This window comes from Nematolebias whitei, chromosome 6, assembly GCF_014905685.2.
Source record: "Nematolebias whitei isolate Nwh7 chromosome 6, NemWhi1, whole genome shotgun sequence".
Taxonomy (NCBI): domain Eukaryota; kingdom Metazoa; phylum Chordata; class Actinopteri; order Cyprinodontiformes; family Rivulidae; genus Nematolebias; species Nematolebias whitei.
The window spans coordinates 42,598,845-42,617,073 of record NC_056503.1 but is presented as its reverse complement, the minus strand read 5'-3'; the positions used below and the strand labels follow the sequence as shown (position 1 = coordinate 42,617,073).

The following is an 18,229-nucleotide window of genomic DNA, read 5'->3' as shown; positions in this document are numbered from 1 at the left end:
GCTGTTACAGCTTTACCACAGGATGGACCTAGTACAGGATTTAAGTCCAGCAGGCCCTCCATTTAAACAAGATTATACTCTTGGTATAAAAAAAAAAAAAAAAAATGCATACACATTTTTTAGATGCTAACTGTTGGTTCGTGTAGCTCTTACCTCACTGCTATGCCTTCAAATATTTAATTCTCAAACAAGTTTAGCTACAATTCTTTATCGCGTGCATTTAAAACAGTCGTGCAATATTATCATGATTGTGTGCCGGGCTTAAAGCCCCACACTGCTCGTGCGCTGACGCTGTTACCAAAAATACAAGATGGCAGCTTCCACAAAGCAGATCCTGTTGACTTCAAGACCAAACAACTAAAGAAGGTGGCTACACTTAGTCTAATCATTGTCTATGGTTACCTGGCAAATGTATGTGTGAGGAACATAGATAGACCATAGTACCGATGCTGTTAAACATATCAATTCACAAAGAGTAAACGTCGATTTCCTGCCATGTCCATATGTTGCGGTGTCACTTAGCAAAATATGGTAGCCCCTTCATACACGCTGGGCAAATGAAATAGCAGCCTGCTGCTCCATTTGTGCATGTCTCGTGTGTGATGGGTCAAATGCAGAGAACAAATTTTGTCATTGCAGAGGCACATTAATATAACTCCACGTTCGTCAAGCAAACTGATGCATTCGGAACCCCTGGCACTACACGATCTATAGATGAACTGCGCATGAACGTTCTAGACGTTTGGTTACAAAACCTGCAACAAACTAAACAAATGGTCTCATGCAAAAGGTTCAAGTTGACTTTATTGTCATTCGCATCACATGTGGTACATGAGGTGGAATGAAATTGTGTACTCAAGGCCCCAGTTACACCCAAAATTAGCAATAATGTAAAGTATATTAAAAACAAAGAAAAGGTATACAAGGCTCTATGATATATGCTAATCAATAATACAATATAATATAATAAGGTGTATTAAACAGCAGCCTGAACATGAGTCTGTTGTGAGCAGATAGATATGAATATAGCAGCTTATGAGTAAGAAATCAGCAGCGTGGATAATCAGCAGCACATATAAAGTGTCAAATGTCCGATTAAAGTGGCATTACAGTGATTTGTCTGGTTAGGGATTTATGAGTATAACAGCTTCAGGGTAGAAGCTGTTCCTCAGTCTAATGATTCTACACTTAATTTTCCACAACCTCCTGTCTGAGGGGGGCCGGACAAAAAGTGTGTGTGCTGAGTGAGTGGGGTCCTTCATGATGCAGGTGGCTCTCTTCCTGCATCTGGAGGTGTAGATGTTTGTGATGGAGGGGAGACTGACTCCAACAGACTTCTGTGCAGCTTTCACCACTCTCTGCAAAGCTTTTCTTTCTGCAGATGTGCAGCCTCCGTGCCACACGTTGACGCTGGCGCACAGGATGCTCTCCACTGCACACCTGTAGAAGGAGGTGAGGACTGAGTGTAGTGTATATGTGTAAAAATGTATATATTTTTTATTTATTTAAACTTATATTTTACCAGAACAGAAATCCATTGAGATTATTATTATTTTTTACAAGGATGTCCTGGGCATTGTGCAAAATGCAAATAAGCCAGTACAAATAGTTAAAGTTTAAGTATCTTTATTGCCATTTGCATCACATGTGGTACATGAGGTGGAACGAAATTGTGTGCACAGGGTCCCAGTTACGTCCAACAATAGCAAAAGTATAAATTGTAAAAGAAAACAGTAATAAAGATCTGAGATGTGAACTAAGAAATGCGCTAAACTAAACAGTCAATAATACTAAAACAATACGCCAAACAGCAGCATGAACATGAGTCTGTGCGAGCAGATGCGTACAAATGAACACAGCAGCATGAAACAAATGAACAGCATGAGATCAGCAGCACGGACAATCAGCAGCACATAACAATCTACCGGTAATTATGATCCAAAATACAGCCAAAAACAGCAAAAATGAAAAGTATAAAAAGAAACAGTACCTAAGGATATAAGATATTTGCTAAACAAAGGCTAAATGAAGGCTAAAAGATCTAAAAAATGTGCTAAACACTATTAATGTAAAATAATACAATATATTAAACAGCAGCTCTAACAGGAACAAATAAAATAAATATGTATATTTACATATGTGTATGTAAACGTGTATATGTTGAAAATGAGCTCATGTAGCTTTTTTCACACCAGAATTTCCTTTTTGAGAAAGAGTGGCTCTAAAAGCCTGAAAAAATTATATCACTCAGATATTTGTTTGGCTAACCATTAGCCTAGCATGGATGAAGACTTTTGCCTCTTGCTCAGTACTTCTAAAAAGTCCATAAGGAACTCTTACACATAAGCCAAAAGGAATTTGGATGTGAAAAAAATAAAAGTTGGTACATCTTTGAATCGCCTTTTTTTTTTTTTTTTTGTATTTTTGTTTATAAGATTTATGTAAGTCAAGAGGATATACCAAAGCATTTTACCTATTACTTTAAGTAAAATATGCAATTTCAGTCTTACTTCATCTTCCTAAATATCAGACCAGCAGAGGTCAGTTTTCTCTCCGTTACAGGGGAGCTAAAGTTAGGAATGATTGTTCGCATTTGGTAACAGGCAGCCATCTGTAAAAGAGTTTAAACGTTATTTAAAACTTTATTCAATTTAAAAATTGTGATCGTCACTTTTCAATTGTTACACATTTTATCCAAATTTCTATTAATACTTTGTAGACATGTTTTTTTATTGTATTTTTTCTGTATGACTGTATTCCTAAATTCATGATCAAGTGACTGTATTCTTGGATATATAAGTATTATTTATATGTATTGGGTGGGGGCTTTTTTATGCTGCTGATTTGTTTCCTGCTGCTGTTCATTCGTGCTCATCTGCTCACACAGACTCATGTTCGTGCTGCTGTTCAGCGCATTGTTTTTGTACTACTAGTGCTTAGCGTATTTTTAGTTAACGTTTTTCTTAGTTCATATCTTAGATCTTATTACTGCTTTTCTTTTTCATTTTATACTTTTGTTGGATGTAACTGGGACCCTGTGTACACAATTTCGTTCCACCACATGTACCACATGTGCGTATAACAAATAAAGAACCTTGAATCCTTGATAAGTCCATTGGGCTTTTGCCTCTTCCTACACTGTTATTATTATTTTTTTCTTAATACATTTGATCTGTATTTTATGACAGAGCTTTACGGCCACGCTAAGAAAGAAAAATAAAAGCAATAAAATTATGAGAATAAAGTCGTAGTATTATGAGAATAAAGTCGTACAAGACTTTTTTTTTTTTACAGCTCTCGTTTATTTTAATTTTTTTTCCCAGGAGATCCACAACGCAACCTGTCAATCAATTTGGTAGGCGTGTCAGCAAATGAACAATCCGAAGCTAAGTGAGTCGCTGGGTCTTTCTGGTATATTTATTAAAGACCTCTAGCGCTGCACGCACACAGTTTCGCTCACTGAGCGCCGTTTTCAAACGGAAACAAAAGTCATGACGTAATGACGTCGCCTATCTGCATCTCAGAAGCAGCATACAAAAACACAACAGCAGGTGACAGTACTGGATCACGTTTTGAGTAAGAGCGTCAATAACAATAATGTTTAACAAACATTCTTCATTTTACCAGTTAAAATGCGCTAAACCCTGCTTTATCGTGTCGGAGTTCGGATGATACTACGACTCGTTTAGTTTCGGATTGGTCATTTGCTGACGCGCCTACTGGATTGATTGACAGGTTGCGTCGTGGATCCGACTCGCGGAAAAAAAACAACAAAAAAAAACATTTTATTTGTATAGCGCTTTTCTAAATATTCAAAACACTTTGCATGGGTTAAAAAATAAAATCAACAATGCAAAACACATAAAAACACAGTAAAACATTTAAAAAGGGGCAAATTTAAACATTAAAAGCAAATTAACGACAGCTGTTAAAAAAAAAAAACAAACGTCTCGTACGACTTTATTCTCGTAATTTTATGGCAATATAATTTTTTTTAGCGTGGCCCTACATCGCCATCATAGTGTTTTAATAATTCAAACTAAACTAAACTCAACTAAACAGATTTTATTTCATGTAGCCAAAAGAAGCAGTTGTTTTTACCTTGTGGGGGGGTGGGGTGGCTGTGGTGGACTGTACCTTTAAAATATCTGATCCCAGCCAGAGCCTAGCTCCGCCTCTGGAAAACGATAAAGTTTGATGTCCTGCCCAAAGTTTGGAGTGAACGGGAGGAAACTTTTTTTTTTTTTTTTTCTCTCCTGAGACAGAGAGCTGTGGAGATTTGCACAGCAGCTAACCATGACGTTCTCCTGAAACAAAACTTACAAGTTTGCGCTCACCTTACTTGAGAACCGGAGGAAACTTTCTTTGCTTTTGTTTTGTATTTCTTTGCGTTTTTTTTGTTTTTTTTGTGGAGTGGGGGTGAGTGAGTGAGTGAGTCGGGGCCGGACGACAACACAGATTCCAGTGTGGACAACTTCGTTACGTTTTCAAGTATGCCAGCTGGAAACAGCGGGAGAACTTTTACTGCCTACTTTGACAGCTAGCGCACTTTAAAACAGAAAGTTCCAGAAAAAGTAAAAAAAAAAAAAATGGCTCCAGGTAACTTTTACTGAGCGGCGTCGAGATTTCCACTTTTCCTGCTGCGTGTCAAAGAGTTTGGGATCGGCTCGTTGAAAGTTACCAAACCTTTTTTTTTTTATTATTTAATTTTTAAACTTCACATTCTTTTGAGTTTTTTTTTTTTTTTTAAGCAAAATGGACCCGAGCCAACACAACCCTCCTGCCGGACACCAAATCGTCCATGTTCGGGGCGACTCTGAAACGGACCTGGAGACGCTTTTTAACATCGTGATGAACCCGACCAGCCCGAACATCCCGCACTGTGTGCCCATGAGGATGAGGAAGCTGCCGGACTCCTTCTTCAACCCCCCCGAGCCCAAGTCCCACTCCAGACAAGTAAGCCCGCCCTGCTCGCTTCTTCTCAAACCGAAGCTGGGCCCATCCTGTTTGAAGATGGTCCGGTTTTAGTTACCACGACTTGTACAAATGTGTCCAAAGAACTATATTAATTATGTACAAGTAGCAGGAGTGAAGTATGTGTGGCTCTTCCAGAGAGAAGTCTTTCTGGATTAGGCTGATCCACGGAAACTTGTGGTTTCCTGTAAACTCACTTTGTCTGAACTTGTTTAAAAGTTTTCTGTTTAGTCATATTTAGCTAAAACAATTAAAACTCCCCAGTCTTTTATTAATACATTATTGCTTATAAAATTAAGATTTTTGTGCTGTAAAAAAGTGTACTGTGATTAAATTCACCCACCCCCCCAAAAAAACCTCATCTCTCAACTCCTCAATAAAGTTTTGTAGCTAGTGCGCATGCGTGGTTTTGCAGCGCTCCAGAGGGCCTTTCTCCTCTTCCCTGGGCCTGTTGGCGTTTCTAAACAGAGCTGCACGTCCAACCACATGAAAAATAAAACTGTCTGTAGAAATGCTGTGGGCGAAGTTGACACCTGAAGTTTTATAGACAAGTTTACAAATGGTACAATGAATAAACTCACGTTTCCTGCAGTTTGGAATCAGACACACAGATTATTAATCCTAGGGAGAAATTTGACGCATCCAGTAACATGTTGTAATTATACAGAAAAAAGACATGACATAAACACGCAGAATACTAATTTAGAAAAAGACTATGCACAAGGTGGTAGGGAGTACTACATTCATGATTGTGTGTGTATATATAATGGGGATGCACGATATTGGATTTTTGGCCAATATAACGATATGTTAAAACTTATTTAGCCTATAACGGATGCCAATATCGATATTTTGTATACGTTCCTTCGTCAGAACATAGCCCTCTTTATTTGCTTCAAAAATTGTGCAATAGCTGTAAGAGCTGGTGACATATATTCAGTAACAGCTATATGATATGCATAACACTTTGACTCGTATTGAATGAAAAGTGTTAAATGTTATTTATTAGCATTAGTCACCTGCGATGCTGTCTCACTTGTGGAGGCTTGTTCCAGGTTCCTAGCTGCAGTGTGGGATCCTCTGCACTCCTGTGCATGAAGGACAGACTTTTTAAGATCAAAGTTTTTGTCTATCCGTTGTAGCCGTAAGACTAATCATGCTAACGGGGCTAACACGACGTCCAAATGTCTGAGGTAAAACCCATCCAACAAGTCGTGCCATCGGATATTAGCGTCTCAATGATGTCGGAAATGACGGCTTGTAACTCTGGTAACGTTACGTCGGAAAAAATATCTCAGACTGGGGACGATGTAGCGAGGCTCGACGTAGTCGTCTTCGGAATCCGACAGCCTCGCCAACGAAAAATAAAACTTCCGCACGGCTGACATTTTGAATTTTCCTCTCCGCCGTGAGATCGGTTAGGCGCACGTGACGTCATCACGTTGCACTGCCGCTGCAACGTCATCACCTTGTGCTGCCGCTGTAGGCAAAAACGGCGCCTTTTATATCGGCGAGGTATTTTAATGGAATGACCGATATTGAATTTTAATATTTTAATGCTAATATCAGCCAATACCATGCCGATAATATCATGCATACATATAAATGCATATACATCAACGTGTGGCATGGAGGCTGCACAGCTGCAGAAAGTAAAGCTTTGCAGAGAGTGGTGAAGGCTGCACAGAAGTCTGTTGGAGTCGTTCTCCCCACAATCAGACATCTACACCTCCAGATGCAGGAAGAGGGCCACCTGCATCACGAAGGACCCCACTCACCCAGCACACACTTTTTGCCCCGCTCCCCTCAGGAAGGAGGTTAAGGAGCATTAATTGTAGAACCACTAGACTGAGGAACAGCTTCTACCCTGAGGCTGTTAGACTCATGAATCTCTAACCAGGATAATCACTGTGAAAAATCACATCCTGTTGCTGCTGATCTGTTTCACGTTGCTGCTGATCTGTTTCATGTTAATGTTTTCATTCGTACTCCTCTGCTCCCACAGACTCATGTTCATGCTGCTGTTCGGCGTGTTTTTTTTTATTTTTATGATGCTAGTGCTTAGCATGTTTTTAGTTAATGTTTTTCTTAGTTAATATCTTAGATCTTATTACCGTTTTTCTTTACATTTTAATACTTTTGTTGAATGTAACTGGGAGTGTACACAATTTCTTTCCACCACATGTACTCCATGTGATTTGTATGACGAATAAAGAACCTTGAATCCTTGAATATGTACATGTAAATATATACATACAGACACATGTCTGGGATGTCAATAAAAGTAATTTGAGTAAAGTTTTGTTTTTATTCTAGAAAATCAAAAATGTTGCGCTGTATAAATAAACTGAGTTGAATTGAGAAACGGTTATACGGTTGGAAAGCAACAGTGTTAATTGTGAGAGGTTAATGCCCAGTTAATTAAAATACTATTACTTTAAGTAATGCGCATGGCCTGTCACCTTACCACCAAGAAATACAAATATTTTATTCAAGGATCTTCTTGAGTGTGTCTAAATTGTTGAGAGACTCAAATCTTGATTAGAGTTTTCTTCAACTGGGTCTGCCACTCTCCCATAATAAATCTCTCACTGGAGAACCCTGGCAACAGTTCCTGTATGCTGTCTCTCCCACCTCACCTGCTGAAGCTTGTAGCTCTTTGCGAGTGCTCACAGGTGTCTTTGGTCTCAACATTTTCCTTCTTGCACTGCCAGTTTTGTGAGGATGACCGTCTCTTGGTAGATTTACACATTTCCCTTAGTCCTTCCATTTCTCGCTTATGGATTTAACAGAACTCCTGTGGATGTTTAGGGCCTTGGAAATCCATTTGTATTTATCCCCTGACTTGTTCTTTTCACTTCTGTTTTCAAAGTTAAATGAGGACAGCCACTTTTAAAGGGGAGTGAATATTTATGCAGTCTCCTTTTTTTAAATTACATTGATAGAACGTACCGGTAATGTATGTAGAAATCTGATTTCACTTTCACATTAAAGCTTTTTCTATTCATCTAAAGAACACCAGTTTGTATTGACTGGTTAGTTTGTATTGACTGGGTGATTAATGACAACAACAAAAGTTTTAAACAAATGGGTAAATAGTTTTGTAGACACTGTATGTGTTCGACTCTCACCTGGTACCATACTGCAGTTTAGCTCAATATCTGCAAAACTGGCTGACTTACAGTCCTTAAAGTATTCAAGTTCAAATATTCAAGTAAACTTTATTGTCATTAGTATCACCTGTGGTACGTACATGAGATGGAACAAAATTATGTACTCAGGGTCCCAGTTACACCCAAAAATAGCAAAATATAAAGTCTAAGAAGAACCTGTAAATAAGGATCTAAGATATGCGCTAAAACAAACACCGAACAATTCGCTAAAAGATCTAAGATATACGCTAATAATGTAAAACAATACGGCGTAACAACAGAAGCCTGAACATGAGTCTGTGGTGAGCAGATGGGTATAAATGAATACAGCAGCATAAGATGCGAAGCAGCAGCATGCGATAATCAGCAGCAGCATGTGATAATCAGCAGCATGAGATAATCTGCAGCATGAGATCAGCAGCATGCGATAATCAGCACCATGAGATAATCAGCAGCATGAGATAATCTGCAGCATGAGATCAGCAGCATGGATAATCTGCAGCATGAGATGATCTGCAGCATGAGATCAGCAGCATGGATAATCAGCAGCATGAGATGATCTGCAGCAGTATGAGATCAGCAGCAGGAGCTCAGCAGCATGGATAATCAGCTGTAGATGAGCCTCCAACGATTACTTTGTGTGTTATTGAAATTCATCCAGTGGTTCATGAGCTGTTTGTGTAGCAGACAAACCAGTTGAATAATAAACTGTATATTATTAAACGTTTAATTCTGTCAGTGCAGCGTGTGTTTCACATCATTTTGTTTCTTCTAACCCAGGCCAGCACTGATGCTGGGAGTGGCTCAGTGCTCACCCCCCACCACGTCCGTGCGCACTCATCCCCAGCCTCCCTTCAGTTGGGAGCTGTGTCTGGGGGCTCCCTGTCTGGAATGGCCTCAGCGGGGGCTTCTCCTCAACATCTCCGTCAGTCGTCCTACGAGATTCCTGATGACGTGCCCCTGCCCGCGGGGTGGGAGATGGCCAAGACTTCCTCTGGCCAGAGATACTTTCTCAAGTAAGTATTCCCGCTGCAGGTGTATTTTTATTTCATTACTATCTTTTTGTGTCTTTGACTTGTTGTGTATACAACTTTAAAATTTGTATTTGTAGGTTTCCCCTCACAAACGGTCAACTCACATATAAGGTTACACTATATCAAATGGTTCGGTTTGGAAGTTTACTCCAGTAGTTTTCCAAATGTATTTGTATATTTAGGTGTATATTTGGGTGTGACTGGAATCTCGAGTACGCAGTTTCATTCCACCTCATGTACCACATGTGATGCGAATGACAATAAAGTCACCTTAATAAAGGGTAGCTGCTAACAAGACCACGCCGCTAACAGAACAGAACCTCACTGTAGATCTATTTCTTTTTCACTTTTGGCACCTTTTTGTTGTTGTTGTATTTTTGCTGCACGCTTTGGTATTTCTTGTTGTCGTTTCTTTTTGGGCGCGTCGAGACCGTTCCTTCTCAGCATCAGCGTTTCATTGCGTTGTTGACCTTGTGTTGATTTTTGGCATTTGACAAATTAACCAAACCTGAACCTTGAATCTTTTATACAATTCAGAAATGAAGGTATGCACTTGATATAAACGAAAGCTGCATTTAACACAAAGAAGGTAACGTCACATGATCGATCTTCATTAGGTTGGCTGTAGTCTTTGTGTGTAAACAAATATGGAGGAATTGTTTAAGCGTAGAATCCCTGCGAAGATGTTTCGGTGGAAATATAAGGGTCAGTCTGCTGCTGAAGGCGGTGGAGCGCCATTAAAACAGCTCAGCATTCAAACGTGCATCTTTTGCTAATCTTCTCCATGACCTTTCTTCTTATCTACTTTTCAGTAAATCTGAGCATAAACAGGCACAGATGCATCAAAGTTTTTGGACTTATTCCCAAGTGGCGCTTTCATTTGCGTTATTGTTGGTCCGTTTTCAGTCATTTTCACTGTTTCGTTAGTTAAAAAGTGCTCGTGGTAGTTGCCATCCAGTTGCAAATTTTGCTTGCATTTTTTTTTTTTTTAATTTAAGGATACAGTGTCATCAACGTGGAGACAAAAAAAAAAAAGTTGTGCGGCTTATTTCAATTGCTTTTACCAATGATGTAGGTAGGTTTAAAATTGTTTTGCTCGTCTTTATATGAAGTATAACAAGTCCAGACTGAGAACTCTGTTCAAAATTAATTGTAAGATGTAACATTTGTAACTGAAGTGGTCATGACGAGTCCCAAGTTACCAGGGAAGCTTGTTGTCTCACACTGAAGCTCTGTTCCATCTGCATAATGCTGACAATAACTTTCAAATCAGCTACAGTCCACAATAGTGGGCAGTGTGCTCCGAAGGAGACAATTACAGAAGTTAGATTGTAGGTTATTAAATCTGGTGGCGTCTGCAAACAAGAGAAGTCTTGAGGGACTTCTGCTGTATTTAGTGTTCATTTTCTTGGTCTCAGGTTTCAGTAGAAACAATGGACCACTGTAGCACAGACTGCAAAGGACGGGCAGTTCTGCAAAACTCATCTGCTAACCAGCGGATCTTCTCCACACCAACCATCGGAATTACATCTGTAGTTAGCTGGGAAATGAGAAGCGCTTCAGCTTGTTGCTTAGTTCAGATCCTTAAAGTTGGTTTCTGTGGAGAAGTTCTGAGGATTTAGTGTCTTACCTGCAGGAGATGGCATTCAGAATGATCATATTTTGGAGAATCGAGAGTTATTTTGTGGATGAGTCCAGCTAACCGCTAAATGAATTTCAACCATCTAAAACAACCCAATTTGCAAAACATGAACAGCGTTTTGGGTGGATGCCTTATCGTAACCCTTTACACGGCGTCGCTTTGCATCTGATGGTTGTTCACGTAGACGTGTTTGGGTATTCACGATGAAGAGTGCTGTGTTGGATCACTACACGTGTTGCAAAATAGACTTTTAAGTGTCTCCAATGTGTTTTAACTATTTGATGCCAAAGGCGTTTATTTGTAAATGAGCCCCTGAGGCTCAATGAGACTAACCTGTATAAATAAAGGTTGAATGAATTTAAACCACTGCTGCATTTTTAGGTTTGAGTCGTTTCAGTTTTGCAAATTTACTCTTTTAAAAGAACAAAGTCCATGCTTCTTTTAAAAGGAGCAGGTATTGGTTCAGTTTAATTCCCTGATGAGAATTTCATTCTGATTTTCCAGAATGAGATAAATTTAATTGCAGTCTACTGCAAGTAAGTTACTGACTACTCATAACCCTCAAGTACTGTATACAGTAGCCCCTTGGCTATCGCGGGGGTTGCGTTCCACACCCCCACTATAGGTGAAAAACCGCAAAGTAGGAACGCTATATTTATTTTAGTATTTATGTATATTAAGGCTTTAAAAACGCTTCTCACACTCTTGCAATGTTCTGAACTCTTAAACGTGACATTTTAACAACATATGTATCTGTACTGCACAGTACTACAAACAAAACCACACAATGTTCCCGATCGAGTCCAAATCTGGATGAAAAAAGTCCCAGTGAGCGCCGGAGAAAACACCGGACCTCCAAGTGACACCTCCCCACTCGAGAGGCCTCATGGGCCGGCAAGCAGCTCTCAGATTTACCGATGATGCTGGAAGTCCAGTCCTGGTCCAATTCCCAGTCGGTTCCGTACGGCTCTCTGCATCCACTGAGCGCCAAAGTCACAATGAATAAGCACCGTATTTTTTCGGATTGGATCGAAACTTTCCCTCCATTTCAGTGGAAAGCAATGGCTGGAAGCTCTGTTGGGAATTCTGGGTAGTGCACTGCTGGCTTCTGGGAAATGTAGTCCTTTTGACTGGCGATACAGTGTAGGCTTACCGAGAAAAAACTACAAAATGGCGGCGCCTGTCCGAAGTATTTTTTCGTTAACTTTTTCCTGTATTCCGTACTGTCCCAATCACGCAAGTAATATTAAAGTTAACAATTATGGGTCGTGTACAATCTCTTTTTTTTTTTTGTTATTTTGAAAAAACCCTGAAAGATCGAGTCTGCAAAAGTTGAACCGCGAAGTAGCGAGGGACTACTGTACTACTGTATATACTGTAGTACTCTGCAACACGTTGTGGACCAACATGTTCGCTTCACATTCATTTGTATCAGAAACAAGCTTTTTATTACCAGATGTTTTGAAGGTCACACATCTGGAGAACATCTAAGGATGTTCTTTTAAAATGTAAACTTGTAAAACACTTGGTGTAGCAGCACGAGCGCGTTCCTCCTTAAGATACGACGTGCGCTTTTCGCCTGAAGCATTTGTTTACTGTAGTAAATCGGCGTAGAACTTCTCGTGTCTTGCATCTGCTGTAATTGTTCTGCACAAGGGTTTGTGTTCAAGTGAGGCCAAAGGAGGAGACTTTTTCCCAAACGCTCCACATCAAAAGTGTAGATACTCGATCTGGAATAAAGGTGGCCTCGGCAGAACTGCTGGAAGAGACGCTCTTCTATTTATAAACAGGGCTTGTCTGACGGAGACGTGCTGCAGAGGGAGGGAATCAGAGCCAGATAGCGTTTGTGTGTGTGTGTGGGTGGGCAGGCAGGCGGGCGGATGGATGGGACCGGTGGGGGTGGGGAGTTCACCAGCCAGCAGAGCAAAGCTGAGCAGAGCGTGTGGGCTCACATTTCACTCCGACGTCTGCTGTTGTCCTTAGAGATAAATCAAGCCGAGGTGAAAGTTTTTAAAGATACTGTTTCTTCTCGTTTATTGGGACACTGCAGGATTATTCAGCGGGTAATAATGATTGGCTTCTGTGCGTCCCAGCAGTTCAGCAGATGTCTGTGTCCTGCTCCCTTAAAAAAAACAAAAAAAACAGTCAGTTTTAAGATGAATGGAGCCGTGGCTCTGGGTTGATGCCCTCTTTTGTGTCAGTGGAGTTAAATGGCAGCCATGTGGAGATGACTCGAAGAATGGCCAGGAGGGACTGTGGCCCTGCTTTTGTCCCAGCAGTGTAACACTGATCTTTATTCAGACCACAGGCCTGTTGAGACTCATGTGAGCTTTCCCAAAATAGACAAATGGCTGACATGAAGTTTAAAGATGGCAATGGAAGAGCTGATGCTTTGTTAAAGGTTTGCCCGTGTTCTTCACACCGAGAAAGTTCAGCTCTTTTCAGGCTCGATAATGTAAATATTAATCATTGATTGAAAGTGTTGGACGTGGTGCGAGTTTAACAGAACACATTGATTTTACTTAAACAGTGACTAAATCTGAAATTATTAATAGATCGTGATTAAAAAAAAAAGAAGTTTTTTTATGGTTTAATAAGAAAAACAGGTCAACTAAACCCAAATATTTGCCAATCATTACAAAAAAAAAAGTTGTATTTTAGCTATTCTTCTAAGAACTGTTCCTTTTTAGGCTTTTGTATAAAAACAAAGACTGGAAGACTGTCAACAAAGTCTGTTGACCTTTTCTCCTCTTTCTTCCAGCACGTTAGTGTGGGACCTTTGATTTATGGCTGCGGGGCCACAGAGGTTGGGTCACCTTGCTCAGTGTTGGGACGGGGGCAGGGCCGGAGTCCGGGGCGGCTCATAAACTAATGAAGGTTTCTAATTTAGACACTCCGGTGAACTTAGCGAGGTAATCACTGTTTCCGGGGCTTATTAAACGCAGCTTTGAAAGGTCTTTTAGTTCGTGGGAAGTCGGCCCTAAGCTGAGGAGAAAGCTGTGGGGGAGAAGCCATTGTTTGCCCTCAGGGGCAGGTAGAGTTCTGTGTGGACGGACACTTTTGTCTTTTCACACTTAAATCTCTTAAAGATTTTTTTTTTTGGTAGACTGTTTCCCACAATCAAGGTAACTAGCTTGTCTTTGTGATGAAGAATCAATTTGTTCACCCTTCATGTGACTGTATTGATTTTTTTTTTTTTTCACTTTAGTGTTTTTATTTTTTAGTGGTAATTTTTAGTGTTTAGTTTTTTTTTTAATGCTAAAATGCTGCATATATTTTAAGCAATGTTAGTGGGTTTTCAAAGTCAATCAAATCCCCAAATTGATAAACAAAATCAGCACAGTTCTCTCATTTCACTGATTATTGTCCTTAATTAAAAAATTGTAGGAAAATATGGTAATGGCCACCAACTACTACACAATCAGCCAAAGTGATTGAAAACAGGTCAACACTGGTGTCGTCAATCGAAGAGGCATTTAGGATGAAGTTTTTTTTTTTTAAGTGATGTATTTGTACATATTTATGCTAAGATTTAAGTATGCACCTGGGTTTTAAAGACACTCGTAGGCTATAGTTGAAAATAAAGTTGAAACGAGTTAACAAGCGGAAGAAACCAGTCTAACAAAATGTACCGATTCATGCTCAATAATCCAGGTAGAAGTTGAGTCAGGTCCTACACCATCCAAAGCAACAAAATCAGCTTTCATTGATGTAGTTCCGTGATGAAAATCGCGTCATTTTGTTCGCAGAGTAGCTTCGCCCGCCCCGTCTCGACACAAGACCCGGGACAAACTTTTTCTCGCAAGCGTATGTGCCAATTATTGTGATTGGTCAGAAGTTTGTGGGCGTGTTCGTCAGTGTGGAAATGTGCTCAGACATTCATTGTATGACTCATCAAACACATTAAATTAGGCAAATGGCCAAAACCTCCTGGCTGGAGATTGTGCAGACATCATGTATGGAGGAGTCTGTCTGCTGAAAAGTGTGGAGCTTTCTTCATGATAGATTTGTGGCCAAACGGCAGAGATGGAGTGGAGACTCTGGCAGAAAGAAACCCGTGTGGCGATGTGTGCAGCGGGAGGGGTTTCACAGGAGCTCTGTGCCATTGTTGCTTGGCCTATGAAAGGTGTTTGCGAAAACGAACGTCCCGCAACTACGTGACTGCGAGGCGACTGTTCGGCTTCAGATGGAGTATGATGGCCTCTTTTAGTCTTATGAGAAGCATCTTCTCATAGTGGATCAGCCAGTTTGTTGGTGACAGCCAAAACTAGTTGTTCATGTGCAAAAGGAGGACCATCAGCCTAACAATTGAACGTTAGTACCCTGATGGCCGCTTGCTATTCACAGAGGGCTGAGTGATACTAGCAATAACAGCATTGTAAGGGGGACTATTGAACATGGAGGCCTCCGCCCTGTTTAACAACAAAAAGATGGCCTCCTTTACTCCTCTCTCAAACCATCGTTCCTCTCTATCCAGGATGTGAACATCTTCATCCCTGAAAGAGTGACCGCTGGCCTGGAGATGAGTGTAGACCGCAGAGTCCTGGCCTGATGATGTTGATCTTCTGTGCTGGGCCATCCTTTTGGCCAGTGGCTGTTTAGTTTCCCCGATGTAAGACTGATCACAGCCCTCCTGACACTGAACAACTTACACAATATTACTCTGTTTGTGCCGGGGGACTGGATCTTTGTGCTGAACCAGTTTATTCCATAATGTATTTTGGGGTTTAAAAGACACTGGGATGTCATGTTTAAAAAAAAAAAATTGTCTCAGTTTCTCTTGAAACTCCCGCAACGTACGGAATGACCACTGGTCTGGGTTCCTCCTTTTCACCTGATGGCTGACTGGAGTCCTCTTTGGGTTTCTTCTCTGCTTTCAGTCATTATCTGCTTTTTGCATGTGAACAACTGGTTTTGGCTGTCACCATCAAACTGGTTGATCCACTATGAGAAGGTGCTGTCTATAAGACTGTTTGCTTGCAGCTCTTCAGACTGAAGAAGTCTTTTGGACAAAAGACGAAACGTTTCAACAAGAAGAATCCGTCCAGAAGACCTGACTCAACTTCGTTAGACTAGCCAAAGTCTTGCAGTACAGTGTCTGCATGTGTTTGATTGCCGAGCTCTGTTTTTATGGCGCCCCACCGTCCTGCTTGATCCTCATTTTTAATCTTGAGTTGTCTTATTTGTTCTGTTTCCACCAAACTGCCCCTACATGCAAACTACAAACTCTAGATGTAATCTATAAATAAAACATAGTCTTTCTGAACTATATCAAATAGGGCAGTTTATAAACTATGTAGTTTATAGTTGATTACCTTTTGAATGCAGGCAAAATCTACAGTTTCAAATTCAAACTGTTATGTTGCCTTTTTTGTATCTGTGTATTGTTTTGCACTATCAGTGACTAGTGTATGTCTTAGATGTTTTATCATACCGTTTGGCTTTCGTTTTGCGTATACCTTAGTTTATGTCTTAGACCCTTATTTACCATTTCTTTTTACACTCAATACTTTTGCTATTGTTGGATTTAACTGGGACCTTGTGTACACAATTTCGTTCCACCTCTTGTACCACATATGCGAATGACAACTAAGAACCTAGACCTTTTTTAATCCCAGTAGACTCTTTATTTGTGTTCTTTTGAATAAAGTCACTATTTTACTGGTACATTTTGTTCAACCGTGCTTGGATTGTTTGCCAGTATCCAATGAAATTAATATTTTAACAATGTAATATAGGTACATGTTCATTTTTATGTTTTTCTTTTTTGTTTCTTATTTTTACACATCCAAACCTTATTGAAATTAATTTCAAACTCTAACGCAACAGCAGTTTAGAGAAACACCCTTCCAGACGGACTCATTGGCACATGTATTGTTTTTTTTGTCAATAACTGTAAAATGGTGTCTAAAATGGATTTGACTTTTATTGTGACGTTATCTCTGTGACTACAGCACTCGGTCAAACTTTAAACAATAAATCCACAAGTTGGGATTCCATACTTGGCTGTTCTGAAGCAAGGCCACATGCTCGGTCACAAATGGTGCCGAGGAGAATGGGCCGTGAGTCTGTGTGAAGCCCTCATTTGGAGCAACTTTGTGTTTGACAAACTTCTGGTTTATTGACCACACACAGACAAGAACCTTCCTGTTCGACTGCGGCCTGTCAGCTCAGTACACAAACGGGACTGTGAGAAAGTCGGCCTAGTGTTTACCAAAGTCTTGATGTAACACCTCTGTTTCAGACATCAATGCCTCCACTGTCGCCAAGGGCATCGCCACCGAGAAGTGGACCCTCCAAGGTGGGGGTTATAACTCATCATGTATAAAGCTGTACTCAAAACGGACAAAGCAAACGTTAATGTAATTCTGACGTATCTATCCGCAGTCGATTTAAACAAACCTTTCGTACTAGGATTGATCTATTAAGAGCAGTACGGATGAGCTTTACTCACTGCCGGATCTTTCTGAATTAGTTTCTTCATTAGTGAGTTTGACAGAACAAACCATCCTTCAAAGAGAAACCTAAAGCCACAAAGGGGTCATCGAGGTCACCCAAATAATCTCTTGATGATGTCCTGCTGATAGAGAGGCAGTCAGGCATCCCCAGTCAACCAGAGAGGAGGTGGTGGTCCTCATCTTTGAGGAGTGATTGCGTCGGGCCTCCCTCTGTGCGCTCTATACTCATCTGCCTCAACCACTTTCCAAGCATATACTCCCTGGGTGGAGTCCCTGCGGCCTGAGGATCCCATTTTTAACATTTTGACAACTCAGCTGTGGGAGTGTTTCATCACCGCTGCACATCCATAGCTTCACTCCCCTATTTTAGGGCAGTAAAATGTGGATTTTGACATCTGGCTTTGAAGAAGAGCAAAGTCAGCAGAGTAAAAAATCAGTTTGGCATCGCGTCGAGCTTTGATCTGCTGGTGTGCTGGGAGCACAACTTTCTCAGAGACCTTTAAACCACCGAGATAATTTATTTCTTAGTAGGTTGTAAATAATAGAATTGAATAAAAACTTGGATCTCGTTAACAGATGGTAATACGCCATCATTACTCTTTGCAGATCAATTTAGAATTCAGCCAAAGATGGATGACTTGAATGGTAATATAGAGAAATAACATGCATTTTAAGAAAATGGCATCTAACAAAGAAAATGTTCTATAGAGTGATACCTCAGATGAGTCGGCGGGGGAGAGGGCGGACTCCAGAAACCATCTCATCATCATCAAACTGGTTGGCCCGCTGTGAGAGTGTTCTACTTATGGGACTGGGTTTTTTGTGGCTCCTCGGACCGATGAAGGTTTTGGACTTGAGACGAAACGTTTCAACAAAAAGAAACCGTTCAGAGGACCTGACTATACTTAGTCAGGTTTAGCTTTTACTCAAAAAATGGGCCTCTTCACAAACGCAAAACCTAAATTTACT

General features: G+C 40.4%; 1 protein-coding gene across 1 annotated transcript in view; it reads left to right on the top strand.

Annotated features, from left to right (window-relative positions):
- Positions 1–4,696: 4,696 nt before the first annotated feature.
- yap1 (Yes1 associated transcriptional regulator) overlaps positions 4,697–18,229 on the top strand; it is a 41,236-nt gene continuing 27,703 nt past the window's right edge. Inside the window, exons 1-2 of the mRNA XM_037677632.1 lie at positions 4,697–4,956; positions 8,907–9,142. Of these exons, the coding sequence (XP_037533560.1) occupies positions 4,756–4,956; positions 8,907–9,142 (437 nt within the window). The 5' untranslated portion in view covers positions 4,697–4,755. The remainder of the gene's footprint in view (positions 4,957–8,906; positions 9,143–18,229) is intronic.